This window comes from Bombina bombina, chromosome 10, assembly GCF_027579735.1.
Source record: "Bombina bombina isolate aBomBom1 chromosome 10, aBomBom1.pri, whole genome shotgun sequence".
NCBI classification, from domain to species: Eukaryota; Metazoa; Chordata; class Amphibia; order Anura; family Bombinatoridae; genus Bombina; species Bombina bombina.
Window position 1 is genome coordinate 109,319,893 of NC_069508.1, and position 18,756 is coordinate 109,338,648.

At 33.5% G+C, this 18,756-nt stretch overlaps 1 protein-coding gene across 1 annotated transcript in view; it reads left to right on the top strand.

The window, feature by feature from the left end:
* ASTN1 (astrotactin 1) overlaps window positions 1-18,756 on the top strand; it is an 896,761-nt gene that overhangs the window by 665,373 nt on the left and 212,632 nt on the right. The window contains exon 13 of the mRNA XM_053693303.1: window positions 15,009-15,203. Within this exon, the coding sequence (XP_053549278.1) occupies window positions 15,009-15,203 (195 nt within the window). The remainder of the gene's footprint in view (window positions 1-15,008; window positions 15,204-18,756) is intronic.

Sequence of the window (18,756 nt, forward strand, 5' to 3'; positions counted from 1 at the left end):
AATATACTATAAACATATGTTACTGATAATGCTAAAATAGTTTCATATAAAACTACCTGTATTGCATTTTTTTATTTTCCGAAGCTTACAGTATATCACAAGACAGAGACTGAACTAAATTCTCAGTTAAAAAACAGAAACCAAGAGGCAAAGGGAGTTTTGTTTTATCAAATATTAACTTTTATTCACCTAGATTACGAGTTTTGAGCGATATAGGGAAAGTAAAGAATGCAACAAAAGTTGCGTTATTTAACCCCCTATAGCTCTGCCAATACAAGTTTTGAAAATCACTGCTTGCGCGGGCGATATGGAGATTTCAAGCTCCATACCGCACACAAAACAAGTGGTGTTTTGATGTGCTCGTGCACACATTCCCCATAGACATCAATGGGGAGAGGCGGCAAAATAAAAGTCTAACACCTGCGATCGCGGAAAACAAAGCTCCGTAACGCAGCCCCATTAATGTCTATGGGGAAAAAGAAAATACGGTTTAAACCTAACACCCTAACATAAACCCTGAGTCTAAACACCCCCTGACATCGCCGACGCCTCCCTATAGTTATTAACCCCTTATCTGCTGCCTCTGATATCGCCGCCACCTAAATATAATTATTAACCCCTAATCTGCTGCTCCCGATATCGTAGCCACTATACTAAAGTTATTAACCCCTATTCCGCCGCACCGCAACTTTGCCGGAACTATACTAAAGTTATTAACCCCTATTCCGCCGCTCCTGATATCGCCACCACCTAAATAAAGCTATTAACCCCTAAACCGCCAGCCCCCCACATTGCAACAACCTAAATTAAACTATATTAACCCTAACATAACCCTTATCCTAACCCTAACCCTAAACCTAACTTTTGCATAATGAAATTAGATTTAAATTAAATTTACAATTATTAACTAAATAATACATATTTAAAACTAAATAAAAACTTACCTGTGAAATAAAACCTAAGCTAGCTACAATATAACTAATAGTTACATTGTAGCTAGCTTAGGTTTTATTTTTATTTCACAGGTAAGTTTGTATTTATTTTAACTAGGTATACTAGTTAGTAAATAGTTATTAACTATTTAATAACTACCTAGTTAAAATAAATACACACTTACCTGTGAAATAAAACCTAACCTGCCTTACACTAAAACCTACCATTACAATTATACGTATCCCCTTTGCAGTGACATGACAATGTTTATATGACCAATCAAACAGTTTGAACAATAAAAAAAATATTGTATAAGTGTTGCTGTTTCATGTCACTGTAAAGGGGATACATATAATTGTATGGCAATTGGCAAAGCGGGGCGCTGTACAACAAAGGGTGCAGGAATTACAGTACACAAGTTTTGAAAATTGTAGCAGTGATGTGAGCGGCGGTATTAACAGATTTCAAAATTCTACGCATGCGCTCTTGAAAGGGTCCAGGAATTTCACGGCAGCCAGGTATGTAATGACGCTAGTACACATGCGCATTACGGTCAAAATGTGTGAAACAGCTAATGCCACGTCACAAGAAGTGACGTAGTTCACTGTTTTCACAAGTTCGCCATTTTACCAGAACACCTCTTCATACGGTTGCCGCCGTACACTGATTCAAGATGGCGTCGCTTGCATTCCTATTGGCTGAAAAATTTGAATCAGTCAATAGAATGAGAGCTGCTAAAATCCTATTGGCTGTTCAAATCAAGCAGGACTTCAAAAACTGTAAGTGGATCGTCAGGGGGTTAGTGTTAGGCTTTTTTAAGGGTTTATTGGGTGGGTTTTATTTTTTAGTTTAGGGTCTGGGCAGTAAAAGAGCTAAATGCCCTTTTATGGGCAATACCTATACAAATGCCCTTTTCAGGGCAATGGGCAGCTTAAGTTTTTTCAGATTTAGGTTTTTTGATAACAAGTACCAAAATATCACAAACAAGGAAAATGAAATAAATGTGATATGATAAGAAAAAAAACCAAAAAAATGTGTTATATATATGGTGCCATTAATATATGTAAAACCGTGAAAATTAATAAATATAGGTAAAGTTCGTATAAGGATATGTATAATCTTCCTGGCACTCTTCAGTCTTCTGTGTGGTCTCTTTTGATCCTCATAAAAAAGAAGAAGAAATATGCCACATAGCGTAATTCTGTAACTTTGTTGCAATACAAAACTTGTGTCTGTGCGAATGGTTACTCACATGCGGTGGAGCTATAACCAAGCTCAGGTAAAAGCGCACACCCACTTTTATACTGTTGGGTAAACAGATTCTTGTACCGGTTGTTCAGATTAATGAATTTATTAAAATACAATATATAAAATATATAAAATAGCGTCACCAGACCTGCTTACATCATCTCATGTAATAAGTTTTAGGCAATACAATGTAGTAATTGCTCAATATGAGCTTAACAGGTTACTAGAAACCGTGGTAAGGAGTGTAGAAACTGAACCACACAACCTCCCCCAGAAAGTCCAGTAGCTGTTGCTCTTCTTATTGGTGTGCAGGTATTATGGAAGTTTCTACACTCCTTACCACGGTTTCTAGTAACCTGTTAAGCTCATATTGAGCAATTACTACATTGTATTGCCTAAAACTTATTACATGAGATGATGTAAGCAGGTCTGGTGATGCTATTTTATATATTTTATATATTGTATTTTAATAAATTCATTAATCTGAACAACCGGTACAAGAATCTGTTTACCCAACAGTATAAAAGTGGGTGTGCGCTTTTACCTGAGCTTGGTTATAGCTCCACCGCATGTGAGTAACCATTCGCACAGACACAAGTTTTGTATTGCAACAAAGTTACAGAATTACGCTATGTGGCATATTTCTTCTTCTTTTTTATGAGGATCAAAAGAGACCACACAGAAGACTGAAGAGTGCCAGGAAGATTATACATATCCTTATACGAACTTTACCTATATTTATTAATTTTAACGGTTTTACATATATTAATGGCACCATATATATAACACATTTTCTTGGGTTTTTCTTATCATATCAGATTTAGGTTTTTTATTTTGGGGTTTCGTTGGGTGGTGGGTTTTACTGTTGGGGGGTCTTTGTATTTTATTTTACAGGTAAAAGAGCTGATATCTTTGGCGTAATGCCCCACAAAAGGCCCTTTTTTTAGGGCCATTGGTAGTTTATTGTAGGCTAGTTTTTTTCATTTTGGGTGGGCTTTTATATTTTGATAGGGCTATTAGATTAGGTGTAATTATTTTTTATTTTGGATAATTTTGTTTGTTATTTTCCGTAATTGTTTGTTATTTTTTGTAACTTAGTAATTTTTTTTTTGTAAACAGATAGTTTGTAATTTTTAGAGTAGTGTTAGGATTTTTTTTAATGTGTAGTTTAGTTTATATTAATTGGTAGTTAGTTTAATATTAGTTTAATTGTTAGTTTAAACTTAGTTTTTTTAATTTGACAGGAAAGTTTTAATTTAATTTAAGATAGAGAAATTGTAATTTGAATCTAAAGTTAGGAGGGCGTTAGGTTTAAGGGTTACTAGTTTTATTTAGTATATTTCGTTGTGGGGGGCTTTCGGTTTAGGGGTTAATAGTTTTATTTAGTAGATTTTGTTGTGGGGGGCTTTCGGTTTAGGGGTTAATAGGTTTATTATAGTAGCTTGCGGTTTAGGGCTTAATAACTTTAGTATAGCGGGGGTGATGTGGGCGGACGGCAGCTTAGGGGTTAATTATATTTAAATAGTGTTTGTGATGCGGGAGGGTGGCAGTTTAGGGGTTAATAACTTTAGTATAGTGGTGATGATGTCAGGAGCGGCGATTAGGGGTTAATAAATTTATTATAGTGTTTGCTATGCAGGAGGGCCTCGGATTAGGGGTTAATAGGTAGTTTATGGGTGTTAGTGCACTTTTTAACACTTTAATTATGAGTTTTATGTTACAGATTTGTAGCGTAACACTCATAACTACTGACTTTAGATGGCGGTACAGATCTTGTCGTTTTAGGCTGTAACGCTGTTTTTTTAGCCAGAACGCAAAACTTGTAATACCGGCGCTATGGGAATCCCATGAAAAAAACTCAATTTTTAAGATTGCGGTTCTGACGTTGCGTTACAGGCTAAAAGGCTTGTTGTACACCAAGACTTGTAATGGCTGCGTTAGGAAAAATGTGTTATGGGCCACAACGCTGCTATTTGACTCATAACGCAAAACTCGTAATCTAGGTCAATGTTATTTACTCTAGATGTGCAAATATATGGCATATTATTATTATTTTTTTTAAGAGTTTCTTACCCCACATGTGTCTAACAATAGCTTTGACTCCTTATGAATTAGAGAGCTTCTCAATTACCCAAATCTTATACTCCTTTCTGTCTGTTTTTAAGATGCTAACTATAATCTGTAACACCCCTTATACCATCATTTTATTTGCCCTGTATGATAATAAATAGATGCATCACTCATGCACCAATTATAAGACTGTTCATATTTACTATTATATTGCTTGCAAATTTCATTTTTCATCTTGAAGTTAAAGGATCTTTCATGCTGGAAAAACAGTTTGCTATGTATAACACAACAAATGTGGGCTTCTTGGACAAAATAGGAATGATTACTTTACTTTTTAAAATGAATTAGGATTGTAGGTGTTCTGTGTTTTGATTGGATAATATACTTCTTTCAACTGAAGAGTATGTGTCCTATGGTTTGGTTGAATGATTTACTACATTTATTTGGCAGAAAAAGTAAATAAAGAGGAAACATTCTACTTTGTGTGGGGTTTTGTCATTATTACCTTATTAAGAACTTTAAAAATAAAATACAGGGAAATCATTAAACAAATGTTTGAATCCAAAAAGTTCATTTTAAGGTGCAATATCTGACAATCCCTATATGACAACATATGATAATTAGCCATGTTTTCTGACATTCCAATCCCAGAGGAGGAGTGACATTTACTTACTACATCTGTATTAACCCCAGTGGGTAAAGGATTCTGCACATATTGTAGAAATTAGATATTATTTGTGCTGTTGTTGTTGTTAGGGACTTACAATGAGCAAATACTGTGTGAAGAAATTGCATGGAAAATATTGAATGGTTTTAAACTTCCATAATGAAAAGACTATAATAATCTATCTATTCATTATTTTTACTTAGACTTTTGTTTTGCTTATAGAGGACTTTTCTAGAATGGCTGCTAACTCTATTAAAGGGAACTGAACCCACATTTTTTCTTTTGTGATTCAGATAGAGCATGACATTTTAAGCAACTTTCTAATTGACTCCTATTATCAAATTTTCTTTATTCTCTTGGTATCTTTATTGGAAATGCAAGAATGTAAGTTTAGATGCCGGCCCATTTTTGGTGAACAACCTGGGTTGTCCTTGCTGATTGGTGGATACATTCATTCACCAATAAAAAAGTTCTGTCCAGAGTACTGAAACAAAAAAAAGCATAGATGCCTTCTTTTTCAAATAAAGATAGCAAGACAACAAATAAAAATTGATAATAGGAGTAAATTAGAAAGTTGCTTACAACTGAATGCTCTATCTGAATCATGAATTAAAAAATGTGGGTTCAGTGTCCCTTTAAGCATGCAGTCCATTCTGATATATATATATATATAATATTTATATTTAAAAAAAATATCTTTATATATGTTAACTTTTAATAAATTGTAATGTATTTTTATTTGTATTATTTGTTTTTCATTGTTGTTGGGTGTGCTATTTTATAAAATAAACTATAAAATTGTGGGGCACAAAAATATTTGTGCTATTGTGTGTTAACATTGCTTGAGAGCAATTAATAGTGCTTTATTTTTGTGCTCATATTACAAGACCAAAGTTATTTTTGTAACGCTTTAGTGATAGTTTAGTCCAAAAGTGCAAGTGCACTAAATCCACATAATAGTCATGGCAGATATCATTCGAGAACTTAGCCAATTTTGCACAATTAGGGGAGTTGTTAATGGAGTTCTAGACTATAATAATTTAATTAAAGTTAAAGGGATACTGAACACACATTTTTTTTCTTTCATGATTCAGATAGAGCATGCAATTTTAAGCAACTTTTTAATGTACTCCTACTATCAATTTTTCTTTGTTCTAGGTTGTTCTTGCTGATTGGTGGCTAAATGGTATTCACCAATCAGCAAGCGCTATCCAGTGTTCTGAACCAAAAATGGGCTGGCTCGTTAGCTTACATTCCTGCTTTTTTAAATAAAGATAGCAAGAAAACGAAGACAAATGGATAATAGGAGTAAATTAGAAAGTTGCTTAAAACTGCATGCTCTATCTAAATCATAAAAGAAAAAAATTTGGGTTCAGTATCCCTTTAAGAATAAAACTTACACACACCTCTAGTCATATATTTTATTGCTTTAAAGCAGCCACAAACTGTTTATTATTAATAAACATTTGTTTCATATGTGTTAAATCTAACTACAACCCAAATCATTTATTTCCATATCATGTTATGTGTTTTGTTATGACAGCTAGCAAGGTTTCCTTCAGATTTCAAAAATGGCAAAATTGTTCAGTGCTATTTTGGATTGAGCACCAATTATATATAACCAGCGCAGTGAGATCATTAATAATGCTCCCTGCACTTTCTATTAAAAGTCTGGCGTACAATAAAAATGTTTTGGCTGCTTTTTGAGATGCTTTGGTTAATATATTTCTTAAAAGGACATGAAACCCAAAAAAATTATTTCATGATTCAGATAGAGGATACAATTTTAAACAATGTTCCAATTTACATCTATTATTTAATTTGCTTCCTTCTCTTGTTATCCTTTGCTGAAAGGTTTATCTAGGCAAGCTCAGAAGCAGCAGAGAACCTAGGTTCTAGCTGTTGATTGGTGACTGCATAAATATACCAACCAATTGTCATTGGCTCGCCCATGTGTTCAGTTAGAAACCAGTAGTGCATTGCTGCTCCTTCAACAAATGATACCAAGAGAATGAAACAGATTAGATAATAGAAGTGAATTAGAAAGTTGTTTAAAATTGTATTCTCTATCTGAACCATGATAGAAACATTTTGGGTTTTATTTCCCTTTAAGCTTGTACAAAGGATAACATACCCTGTGCTATTGATTGTGCTAAACTTCTAATCTAGCCCAGAGTCAGATGTTCACGTGCAAATTCAATACGTCAGAATAATGAGAAGTTCTGATTTCTTGTCTTTGCTTGTGGCCATCTGATTTAAAGTGATAGCTGGGCGCTACCATAAGAAGATAGTGATAATATCATTTTTCATGTGCCTCTTTTCTAGGGGCTGTTTACAGTTGAAAAGAGAGGTATTATATAAAAATGTATCTATGGCCCATAAAAAAAGAGTTGACAGAAACACTGTTTATTCAAAAACAATTGTTTATGACAAGAGTTTACTCTTTATTGTTTGGGGAAAGGAGAGTTTATCTATGACAATGTTTTTTTTCCGCTTTATGGACAATCAAACTGTAAAGAACTCTTTGCCTTAGATGTGGTGCTTGTTGATGCAATAGATAACTTAAAAAATAGCTTTGATATATTGTTTGTGAAAAAAAAGAATTGATGGTTATGATTGTTTGTGTTAAATAATAATTTTTTTATGTATTACATTTAGTTCACTTGACTGGGTTTTTAGTATAAAACAGGGATAAAAGAGTATCAGAAGTATGGACTTGATGGACTTTTTATCTTCTTTTATCCTCATCTTATTATGTTATTGTTGCCGTCCACTTCTAAATGCATTTCATTTGCTGACTCATAGTACTGGTTTGGCGAAAAGTAAAATGAGCCTGTCAGTTTGTTTAGGGTCAGAATACAAGTGGAGCGGCATTTAACGCTCCCACTCAGTGCGCTTACTCCGCTAGAATTCCTTTTTTTTTGCACTCGTCGGGCTGTGTTCATATTAAAAGTTGAAAGTAAACAGTTTTATTCACGATGCACGTAAAAAGCCGGACTTCGACTATTGCACGTGCAATATCATATTCCCCTATAGAAGTCATTGTAGCAAAAGAATTGTAAAGAAAAAACCTACTTGCTTGCAAACCCGATTACATATTCTCAAGTGCACTAACGCGACATGAAAATATTAATATTTCACATTCCAATGTTTTTTACATAGAATAATTGTTCTATTTATTCATAGATACTTATATATATATATATATATATATATATATATATATATATATATATATATATATATATATACATATGATGTTATTTTGGTGCAATATCTATTTATACCTCTCTCTCTCTCCCTCTCTCTCTCTCTCTCCCTCTCTCTCTCTCTCTCTCTCTCTATATATATATATATATATATATATATATATATATATATATATATATATATATATATATTAGGGTTGCACCAATACCATTTTTTTAAGAGTACAAGTAGCGATACTTTATTTCAAATACTTGCCGATATATATTAGGGTTGCACCGATACCATTTTTTTAAGACCGAGTACAAGTACTGATACTTTTTTCAAATACTTGCCGATACCAATTACCGATACTTTTTTTTTAAAGTCATGTGACAGTTTCTCGAGCACAATAGAGACTAATGATTTAAGATAGCTTCTTTATAATTATGAAGAACTGTAACTCAAAAGACATTCTGAAATAAAAACGCTTTCATTTGCTTGTTGTCACAAAGTTGTAAAAACTCGACGAAATTTCACAGAACATGTTTATAAATAAAAATATTACAATAAAATATATTATTAACAACAACAATACATAACAAATGTAAAATCACAACCAACCAGAAGTGCAAAACAGTGCACTGTTTAATCATGGGGAACAACATTATGGGATAGATTACATTGACTGGTAAGTTTTACTAATGCTCTCATTACATGTCCAACTCCATTAAAGTCTATAGAGTTGGAAATGTGAACAGAGGATTGGTAAAGCTTATCAATCAAATGTAATCTAAATCTAGTCGTATAATTGTAGGATGAGTGCTCATACGAATTAACTTAATATGTCCTATGAACACTCTTTTGAGCATAATTGTGCAAGATGAGAACTAGCAGTAAAACATGCAATCAATCAAGGGGATACCACTATTTCCATTTCCTATGTTTAAGTATGGAAAGTTCGGTAAATGGTGCAAATGGTGCCATCTCTACAACTGTTTATGAAGGGTTTTGTGTGGATCTTGTTTATTTATTTTATTTTATTTTTTATTTTTTTATTTTTTTTTCTCTTCCCCCTCTCTCTCTTCGCTGTCTTTTTTGATGTGGAATGACACTCTGTAATATAATATCTTGGAATGTAAGGGGCATAAACTCTCCGATAAAAAGGAAGAAAATTTTAAATCATTTAAAGAAATTGAAAACTGATATAGCCCTATTGCAAGAGACATACTTACAACAGAAAGAATTAGACAAACTTAAATATGGGTGGGTAGGGGAGGTAGTGGCTACCCCCTGTATTAAAAGAAAGAAAGGTGTTGCAATCTTGCTTAACAAAAAACTTAGATACAAGATTATTAAAAAAGAACTGGATCATGAGGAGAGATTTGTTATAATACAGATTGAAATAAATGGGAAAATCTTTGTCATATGTAACATATATGGCCCAAATAAGGGGGATAGTAGGTTTTGGAATAAACTACAGAGGAAATTATTTGAATATTCAAACCACAACTTGATTATAGCAGGGGATTTCAATTTAATATCTCAGTCCCCCATTGATAGACTTCAGCAAGGGAATAAACAGGCATCAGCATCTAAACGTGACATATTAATTTTAAAGAATTTTAGAAATACTTTAAACCTGAAGGACATTTGGAGAATTCAAAATCCCGATGTAAAAGGTTTTACGTGTGAGTCTAAGACCCATAGGACGTTTTCGCGTATTGATTTCTTTTTAGTTAATGAAATATTACTCAGGCAGGGTCTAGAGGCTGAGATTACCCCTATAATTATATCTGATCATGCGCCAGTTAGACTGAGTATACCACTTAATAGCTCCACACATAAAAGAGCCACATTCTTTTTCCCCAAATATATCTTCTCTAATATTAATTTTAAAAACTGGTTGAAGGATAAATGGAAAGAATATGAATCTCTTAACATAGGTACAGTAGGAAGTAATCAGATTTTTTGGGAGGCAGCAAAAGCGGTAATTAGGGGAGAAATTAAAGCTTATCTGTGTAGGCTTAAAAAGAAAAATTCGGCCAGAGAAATTCAGCTATCCAACCAGCTACTTAACTCCTATAATCGATATTTAAAAATTCCCAATAGGGTAAATTGGGATAAATATATTAATGCCAAAAAAGAAAGGGATGTCCTTCTACATCAGAAAACCATGCAAGGGATTCTTAGACAAGAGGCCAAATTATATAGATATGGGGGTAAGACTGGCAAGATGCTAGCAAATACGGTTAAGCAAGTGCGAGGACCCAATATAATCGAAGCTATTAAGAGCAAAGAGGGAAGATTAACATCTAGCACACTTATTAAGGAAGCATTCCTTAATTATTTTAAAAATGTATATAAATCAAAGGAAATTCATGAAGGTCACAAAGAAAGTTTTTGGAGAAAATGTATTTTACCACAGGTCTCTATTAATGACTTAGCGGTTCTTAATGGACCTATATCTTTAGATGAAATTCAGAAGACCATAAAAGCTATAGCATTGAATAAAGGCCCAGGCCCAGATCAGCTGCCTTCGGAATATTATAAGATATTGATAGATGAGATCACACCACATATGCAAAGAGTTTTCAATGATTTTTATATTAATGGCACAGAGATGCCGAAAAACTTTACTTCTTCTCTTATTACGCTAATTTTAAAAAAGGATAAAGATCCAGAGAATATGAACTCGTATAGACCTATAGCCTTATTGAATGTAGACTATAAGATCCTGGCAGGTATATTAGCAAACAGGTTAAAAACTATCTTACCTGGGTTGATCCACTCTGACCAGACAGGTTTTATGAGTGGGAGAACTTCTTTTACAAACATCAGAAAAGTCTTGCTTACGCTAGATTATTATTGGAAGGATGCTAAAAGTTCTAAAAAAAGCAGACGTAGATAGAGCAATTATAACAGTCAACGCTGAAAAAGCGTTCAACTCAGTACATTGGAACCATCTGTTTGAAGTCCTGGGTAGATTTGGTTTTACTGGTCCCTTTTGCGCATATATTCATGACTTATATAATAACCCGGTAACAGCTCTCATAATTAATAGTGACCTTACTATGAATTTCCCTCTCCATAAGGGAACAAGACAGGGGTGCCCGCTCTCTCCTTTATTGCTCAACTTAGTTATAGAACCACTAGCCACTGTATTATGGAACAATATTCGAGGAATAGATCTAGGTTCTAAAGAACTCCAGATTGCGCTCTATGCAGATGACTTGTTGATTTTTGTTAGTGACCTTAAAAAATATGTTCCCATATTTCTTGATGTATTTCAAATCTTTAGTTCTTTTTCCGGGTACAGGATAAATAAACAGAAGTCAGAAATTCTATGGATCACAAAGAATAGAGGTCCTATGGTTTCTACTCCTTTCAAAGAAGTCAAAAGTCACATCAGGTATTTAGGGATTAATATTAGCCTATCTCCAGAGAAATGGTACGAAATTAACCATGATTTATTATTTCAAAAAATTAAGGAGGATCTAAGGAATTGGTCTAATTTACCACTTTCCTTGGCAGCAAAAATAAATATTATTAAGATGATAATTTTTCCTAGACTGTTGTATATTTTACAAAATCTACCTCTGTTCATAAAAGCTAAGCATATAACTAATTTCCATAAAATATTATGCATGTTCCTCTGGGGTAAAGGTAAAGCAAAAATATCACTTATGAAATTAATGCAGTCAAGAGAGTATGCTGGGCTGAGTTTGCCGAATTTATCAAGGTATAATTGGGTCTGTATGATCAAAGTTGTAGCAGATTGGCTATTAGAAGTTGGCCATTTTCAGCTAAAAGATATTGAGCAAAACCTGCTTAAACCAATAGGACTTAAAGTAATTCCGCATCTAGAAATTAAAAATTTACCACCTGTGATAAATGGAATGATTACTTTCAAGAATCCAATCTTGGCCTGGCAAAAAATATGTAAAATTTTTAGGAATAAACTTTAGATCCTCTAAATATTTACCTATAATAGGTAATCCGGAATTCCCAGAAGCTATCAATTCTAGGGTATTTGCAAAATGGAAAATTGAAGGCCTAGAATATGTCTATCAGCTCTGGGACTTCCCTCTTAAATGTATTAAAACATTCAGGATAATACAGCAGGAATCTAATATAGGGAATAAAGATTTTTTTGCATATTTGCAGTTGAGACATTTCGCTAACGGTTAAAATAACTGCTGGTGATTTTAGCTGGGACTCATTTGATCCGCTTCTTTGCCTATTTAAAGCAGATATATATTCTATATCCCCTTGGTACAGATTGTTAATGAAAAAGGAAGGAGAGGATTATATAAATAGTTTAGTATTGAAATGGTCTCGGGACTTAAGTGGAGTTAATAATGATATGATTCAAAAAAGAATAGCAAGAGTATGGAATGTTACATAACACCTAGTAGGATGGCCATGTGGGGTTCGGATACATTTATAAATTGTCCAAGATGTAGTTTTCACCTTGCAGATCTAATACATTGTGTATGGAGATGTCCGAAGGACAGGCAGTTTTGGTATAGGGTCTCCTTCTGGTTATCTAAGACGGTTCAACAAAATATTAAATTACAATTAGGTGAGGTCCTCTTTCTAAAAGAGGGCAATAACAGGCTACATAACAGTAGATTTATTAATTTTGTGATCCTGTGTGCTATAAATATAATTTTTAGTTCTTGGAAATCCAGTAGAGGCCCGAGTTTTTCTCAGTTTCTAAGCAAATTAGAGACAAAAATGATAGTTGAGCAATTTGATTATGTAATTAATTCAGAAAATGATGTGATAAATTTCTTTAAAAAATGGGAATGTTTTATTACCTCTCTACCAGCTGGTATGCAAAAACAAATCTATAAGCTCTTTTATAATTCATTCATTATATGTACATGGTGCCATCCTAAGAGGAGAGATCGGTTAGTTAAATTAAGTTTAACCTTGAGGGGTCCCTTTCTTTTTTTTTTTTTTTTTTTTTTTGTTTTGTCTTGTTTTGTTTTGGTTTTCTTCTTTTCTCATAGAAACTGAGTTTGAATTATGATTTTGTATTTTTAAATAAGATCCTGTTAAGATTTAAAACTGATAAGGTATATATGTACATGCAGATATTTTGTTGTACTATCAACAGATAAAATGTAAATTCAATTTTGTTTATAATGATTTTTGGGAGCTCATGCTCATATGATATTATTTACACTCTGTTGTAATTTAATTACCTTCGAATAAAAAGATTTAAAACCCCCCCCCCCCAAAAAAAACCATGCAATCTAGCAATTAGAAAGTATATTTCAAAAGTTAGTGGCAAGTTATTTTTTAAGGAACAGAAACATCTCTGCATGTTCAGCTATAAGTCTGTTTCTTTTATCAGTAAGGATGTTTGACTCTGAGCTGAACAGTTTTTCACTTACCACGCTACTGCATGGGGCAGAAATATATGTTTGGGCCATTAAATCTCAGTTTATTAACTGCCCAGTATTTCAGGGGTTTGTCTGAATGAGGAACAGTGATTTCTCCCAGGTAGGATTCCAGCTGTATAGTAGCAGCTTTTGGATCACTTCTCTCAGACGTAAGTGAACAATTTTTAGTTAAGTCTCCACTCCAGCTTAAAATGAAATGGGTACATGAAGTTTGGAAAAAACGCCACAAGATGGTGTATGGGTAAGATCTGGAGGTATCTGTTTAAGTATCAGTGCGTTTTTACAAGTACTGGCGCAAGTACTTAGTAACGGTACCGATACTAGTATCGGTGCAACCCTAATATATATATATATATATATTGTTATTTTTTTTTCTTTGGTGTCTGACGAAGGGGGTAACACCCTGAAACATTACAAGAAATAAAGGTAACGATTTGAAAATCCTGGCAAGTGCATCGTTTTCTCCACTACCTATACTTTGATCTTGGAAGCACCCTGGGTGGATGTTTGGTAACCATGAGTGCTGGCCCTTTGCATACTTTTATATATATATATATATATATATATATATATATATATATATATATATATATATATATATATATATATATATATATATATAAAATTGTTTATAGGTACAGATATATACAGATATATAGAGGAATATCTATTTACAAATACTATGTCCAGAACATTGGAATGTGAATTATTTACAGTAAATACACATTATAACACTTTATTAAAAAATCAATATTGTTTAATTGTGCTTTTTCATGTTTTCATCTATTTAACTGCAAAGGGCTTCAATGCACTATATATATAGTGTTTATAGATATGTATAAATATATATATATGTGTGTGTATACATATAAATACATATCTACACACATATATACATACATATCCATATTTACTCTTTGTTAAAGCCCTTTACCTAGCTTTTTTTTTTCCTAACACCTGAGACCTCATTTCTTTAAGCCCTTATAACGTTTTTGTGCATTTTTTTTTAATAATTATTATAAGATACTGTGTTATTATGAGTGTAACAGTACTTGGTAATGTATCTGTGATGTGTTTTGTGACACTTTTTGGGGGGAAACAGTTAACCAGAGCTCTGAGGATGCAGTAATCATTCTAGTATAAATAAAATGGCTCTCACATATTCATAATTGTAATACAAACGCTCACATGTAACTGTAAGCACACCATTTGTAATCTGGCCCTTAATTGGATAAATGATTCTGTAGCCACCTAATTGGAACCAAATAATCTCAGAAGGTTGAACTTCATGGACTTTTTGTCTTCTTTCAGCTTAATAAAATATTTTTATTATTAAGAAGAAATGTATGAAATGGGGTCTTGTATATACAGTCTTCAATAGACATTATTGTTACATAATTTAATTTCTACTTCCAACTCATTAAGTAATTCACTGCTTTAAATGAATTATGTAAAATGCTAAACAATTGCTTTGGGTTATCTCCTTGCAGCTGCATTGAGGACTACAAGCTGGGTCCAGATGGGCTTTCATGTCACCTCGTTACAGAATCTTGTCCTGGGGGATCACACTGTGGAGAGAGTCAGGAGCTGCCCATGAACCAGACACTTTTTGGGGAGCTCTTTTATGGTTACAACAATCAAACCAAGGAACTAGCTCCCGGACAATTGCTGAAAGGAACGTTCAGGTAAAGGTCCACTGTTCTTTAATATGTCATCCCCCTATTATACACCCCTAGTCCATTGTCTTTCTTTTAAATCTAAATTTTTAATGAACTTGATTGCTATTTAAAGGGACAGTCAACACCAGAATTGTTGTTTACAAAGAAAGATAATCCATTTATTACCTATTCCCCAGTTTTGCATAACCAACACAGTTATAATAATATACGTTTTACTTCTGTAATTACCTTGTATCTAAGCTTCTTCTGACTGCCCCCTTATTTCAGTTCTTTTGACAGACTTGCATTTTAGCCAATCAGTGCTCACTCCTAGGTCACTTCACGTGCATGAGCTCAATGTTATCTATATGAAACACATGAACTAATGCCCTTTAGTGGTTAACATGCATTCAGATTGGAGGCAGTATTCAAGGTCTAAAAAATTAGCATATGAACCTCCTAAGTTTAGCTTTCAACTAAGAATACCAAAGGAACAAAGCAAAATTGGTGATAAAAGTAAATTAGGAAGTTGTTTAAAATTACATTCCCTATTTAAACAATTAAAGTTTTTTTTGGACTTGACTGTCCCTTTAAGTATAAAATACAATTTTAAAAAATCACTAGGTCACCTCAACTTCACACATAGAAAAATAAGTAATTTTATATATACAAATCTGATTGATTTATGTTGGTCACCTGTGCATGAACTCTTAAAATTGACTAAACCATGTTGGTAAAATATACTTAATTTCTTAAATGTTCTCTTCTCTCACCCAGAATCCTTATTCCATTATAGCTTAAAACAATAGTACATAAAAAATATGTATATGTGTGTGTATGTGTGTATATATATATATATGTAAAAAGTAAGAAAAAAGGCAGATGAGTTAATCCAGCACAAACTAAATTGCAAACCAAATCCAATGATAGAATAAGTCTATAAATAATCACAGGAAGGAAGCTGCCAATTCAAACCAGATAGAGCAATTTTATTGGTTAATAACTACCTCTGTATATCACATCAATCAAATTATAATGTATATAGAACAAAATAAAATGTATTAAGAAATCCAAAGTCCCTAGGAAAAATCAGGCCTGATATAACCTAAATATACCGGTATATATACTAAAAGTGTAAGTGTATTCAAGGCCTAGACCATAGTTCACCTCTATATAAAAGCTAGTATGCAGCAAAAATATATTATAGAGCAAGTTTACGACATGGTATCAAAACACAGTAACAAGGTATCAACAAGATCTCAAAATGCAACATATTGCAGCAACAGTAAATTGTAATCAAAAGCCCAGCAACATGTATATGCAGATTTGACGTAACTAAGATAAGATGTTAAAGCACATAGTCACTGTAGCTTAATGGTTAGTTAAAGCAGTGTGTTTGTAGCCAAAGTAAAACTTGTCATCACTTCAAAGGCAGCTTGTCATAACAGTGGTAGCAAATGGTGCATAGTCATTTAAGCATAATATCGGCAGAATATCAAAGCGGTATATTATGGCAAAAGCAGATGTTAGGCACACAAATTTTCTAGCACTTCAAAGCGGCTTGTAATAGCAGTGTTTGCTCACGACTTAAAAGCGGTGATGTAGTCACATAGACCCACAGTAAAGCAAGCACAGTTGGAACAAACAATTCAGCAAAGCATCCTTGATTAATAGACAAAATAAAGAGACCAGGATCAAAGACTTTATAGCCCACAGCTCACCAGACCAGGCTAGTGTGTCCTCCGCGGTGTTACGGCCAAAATAATGAGAGCTGTCCTTCCGTCTCCGTCCAAACCGCTTTGCAAGTATACTCCAGCTGTACGAGTAAACCGGCCAAACTTTTCCCAGGTTCACGTTCAACGCCTCTACCTTCTTAGAGGCGTCACCTTCACGCAACGCGTGTTTCACCCTCTGAAAATTCAATTTGGGCTTTCTCAAGGGTCATACTATCGGTTGCTTAATTAATATTTTGAGAAACTGTCATTTCAAATAAGTATGTGATATAATAAGGAATCCCGTGCAGATATTTCACCAAATTACAATTAGGATCAGCCTATATAAGTTGCCATTATGCAACCGATAGTATGACGCTTGAGAAAGCCCAATTTGAATTTTCAGAGGGTGAAACGCGCGTTGCGTGAAGGTGACGCCTCTAAGAAGGTAGAGGCATTGAACGTGAACCTGGGAAAAGTTTGGCCGGTTTACTCGTACAGCTGGAGTGTACTTGCAAAGCAGTTTGGATGGAGACGGAAGGACAGCTCTCATTATTTTGGCCGTAACACCGCGGAGGACACACTAGCCTGGTCTGGTGAGCTGTGGGCTATAAGCCTTTGATCCTGGTCTCTTTATTTCGTCTATTAATCAAGGATGCTTTGCTGAATTGTTTGTTCCAACTGTGCTTGCTTTACTGTGGGTCTATGTGACTACATCACCGCTTTTAAGTCCATGAGCAAACACTGCTATAACAAGCCGCTTTGAAGTGCTAGAAAATTTGTGTGCCTAACATCTGCTTTTGCCATAATATACCGCTTTGATATTCTGCCGATATTATGCTTAAATGACTATGCACCATTTGCTACCACTGTTATGACAAGCTGCCTTTGAAGTGATGACAAGTTTTACTTTGGCTACAAACACACTGCTTTAACTAACCATTAAGCTACAGTGACTATGTGCTTTAACATCTTATCTTAGTTACGTCAAATCTGCATATACATGTTGCTGAGCTTTTGATTACAATTTACTGTTGCTGCAATATGTTGCATTTTGAGATCTTGTTGATACCTTGTTACTGTGTTTTGATACCATGTCGTAAACTTGCTCTATAATATATTTTTGCTGCATACTAGCTTTTATATAGAGGTGAACTATGGTCTAGGCCTTGAATACAGTTACTCTTTTAGTATATATACCGGTATATTTAGGTTATATCAGGCCTGATTTTTCCTAGGGACTTTGGATTTCTTAATACATTTTATTTTGTTCTATATACATTATAATTTGATTGATGTGATATACAGAGGTAGTTATTAACCAATAAAATTGCTCTATCTGGTTTGAATTGGCAGCTTCCTGTGATTCTTTATAGACTTATTCTATCATTGGATTTGGTTTGCAATTTAGTTTGTGCTGGATTAACTCATCTGCCTCTTTTCTTACTTTTTCTATATTATTAGCTCTATGAGTTCCGTGCACTGGTTCATCTGCAAATACTTTGTAAGTCAGGTGTCCCATTACTAATTACCAGAATATCCTTTTGAGTGGGTTCTATTTGTACATACATATATATATATATATATATATATATATATAGATATATATATATAGATATATATATATATATATATATATATATATATATATACACAGTGCATATATATATATATATATATATATATATATATATATACACATTATGCACATGAAAGACTACTGTTAGTACAAAAATGACCATGCTTAAGCCGTTCATATTTAAAAAACATGAAATATGTATTTATGCTCTAAGGACATTTATATTAGTGTACAGATGGTGATATGGCCAACTGCAAGTATAAAAAAAATGTCCCTTTAATTTGCAATG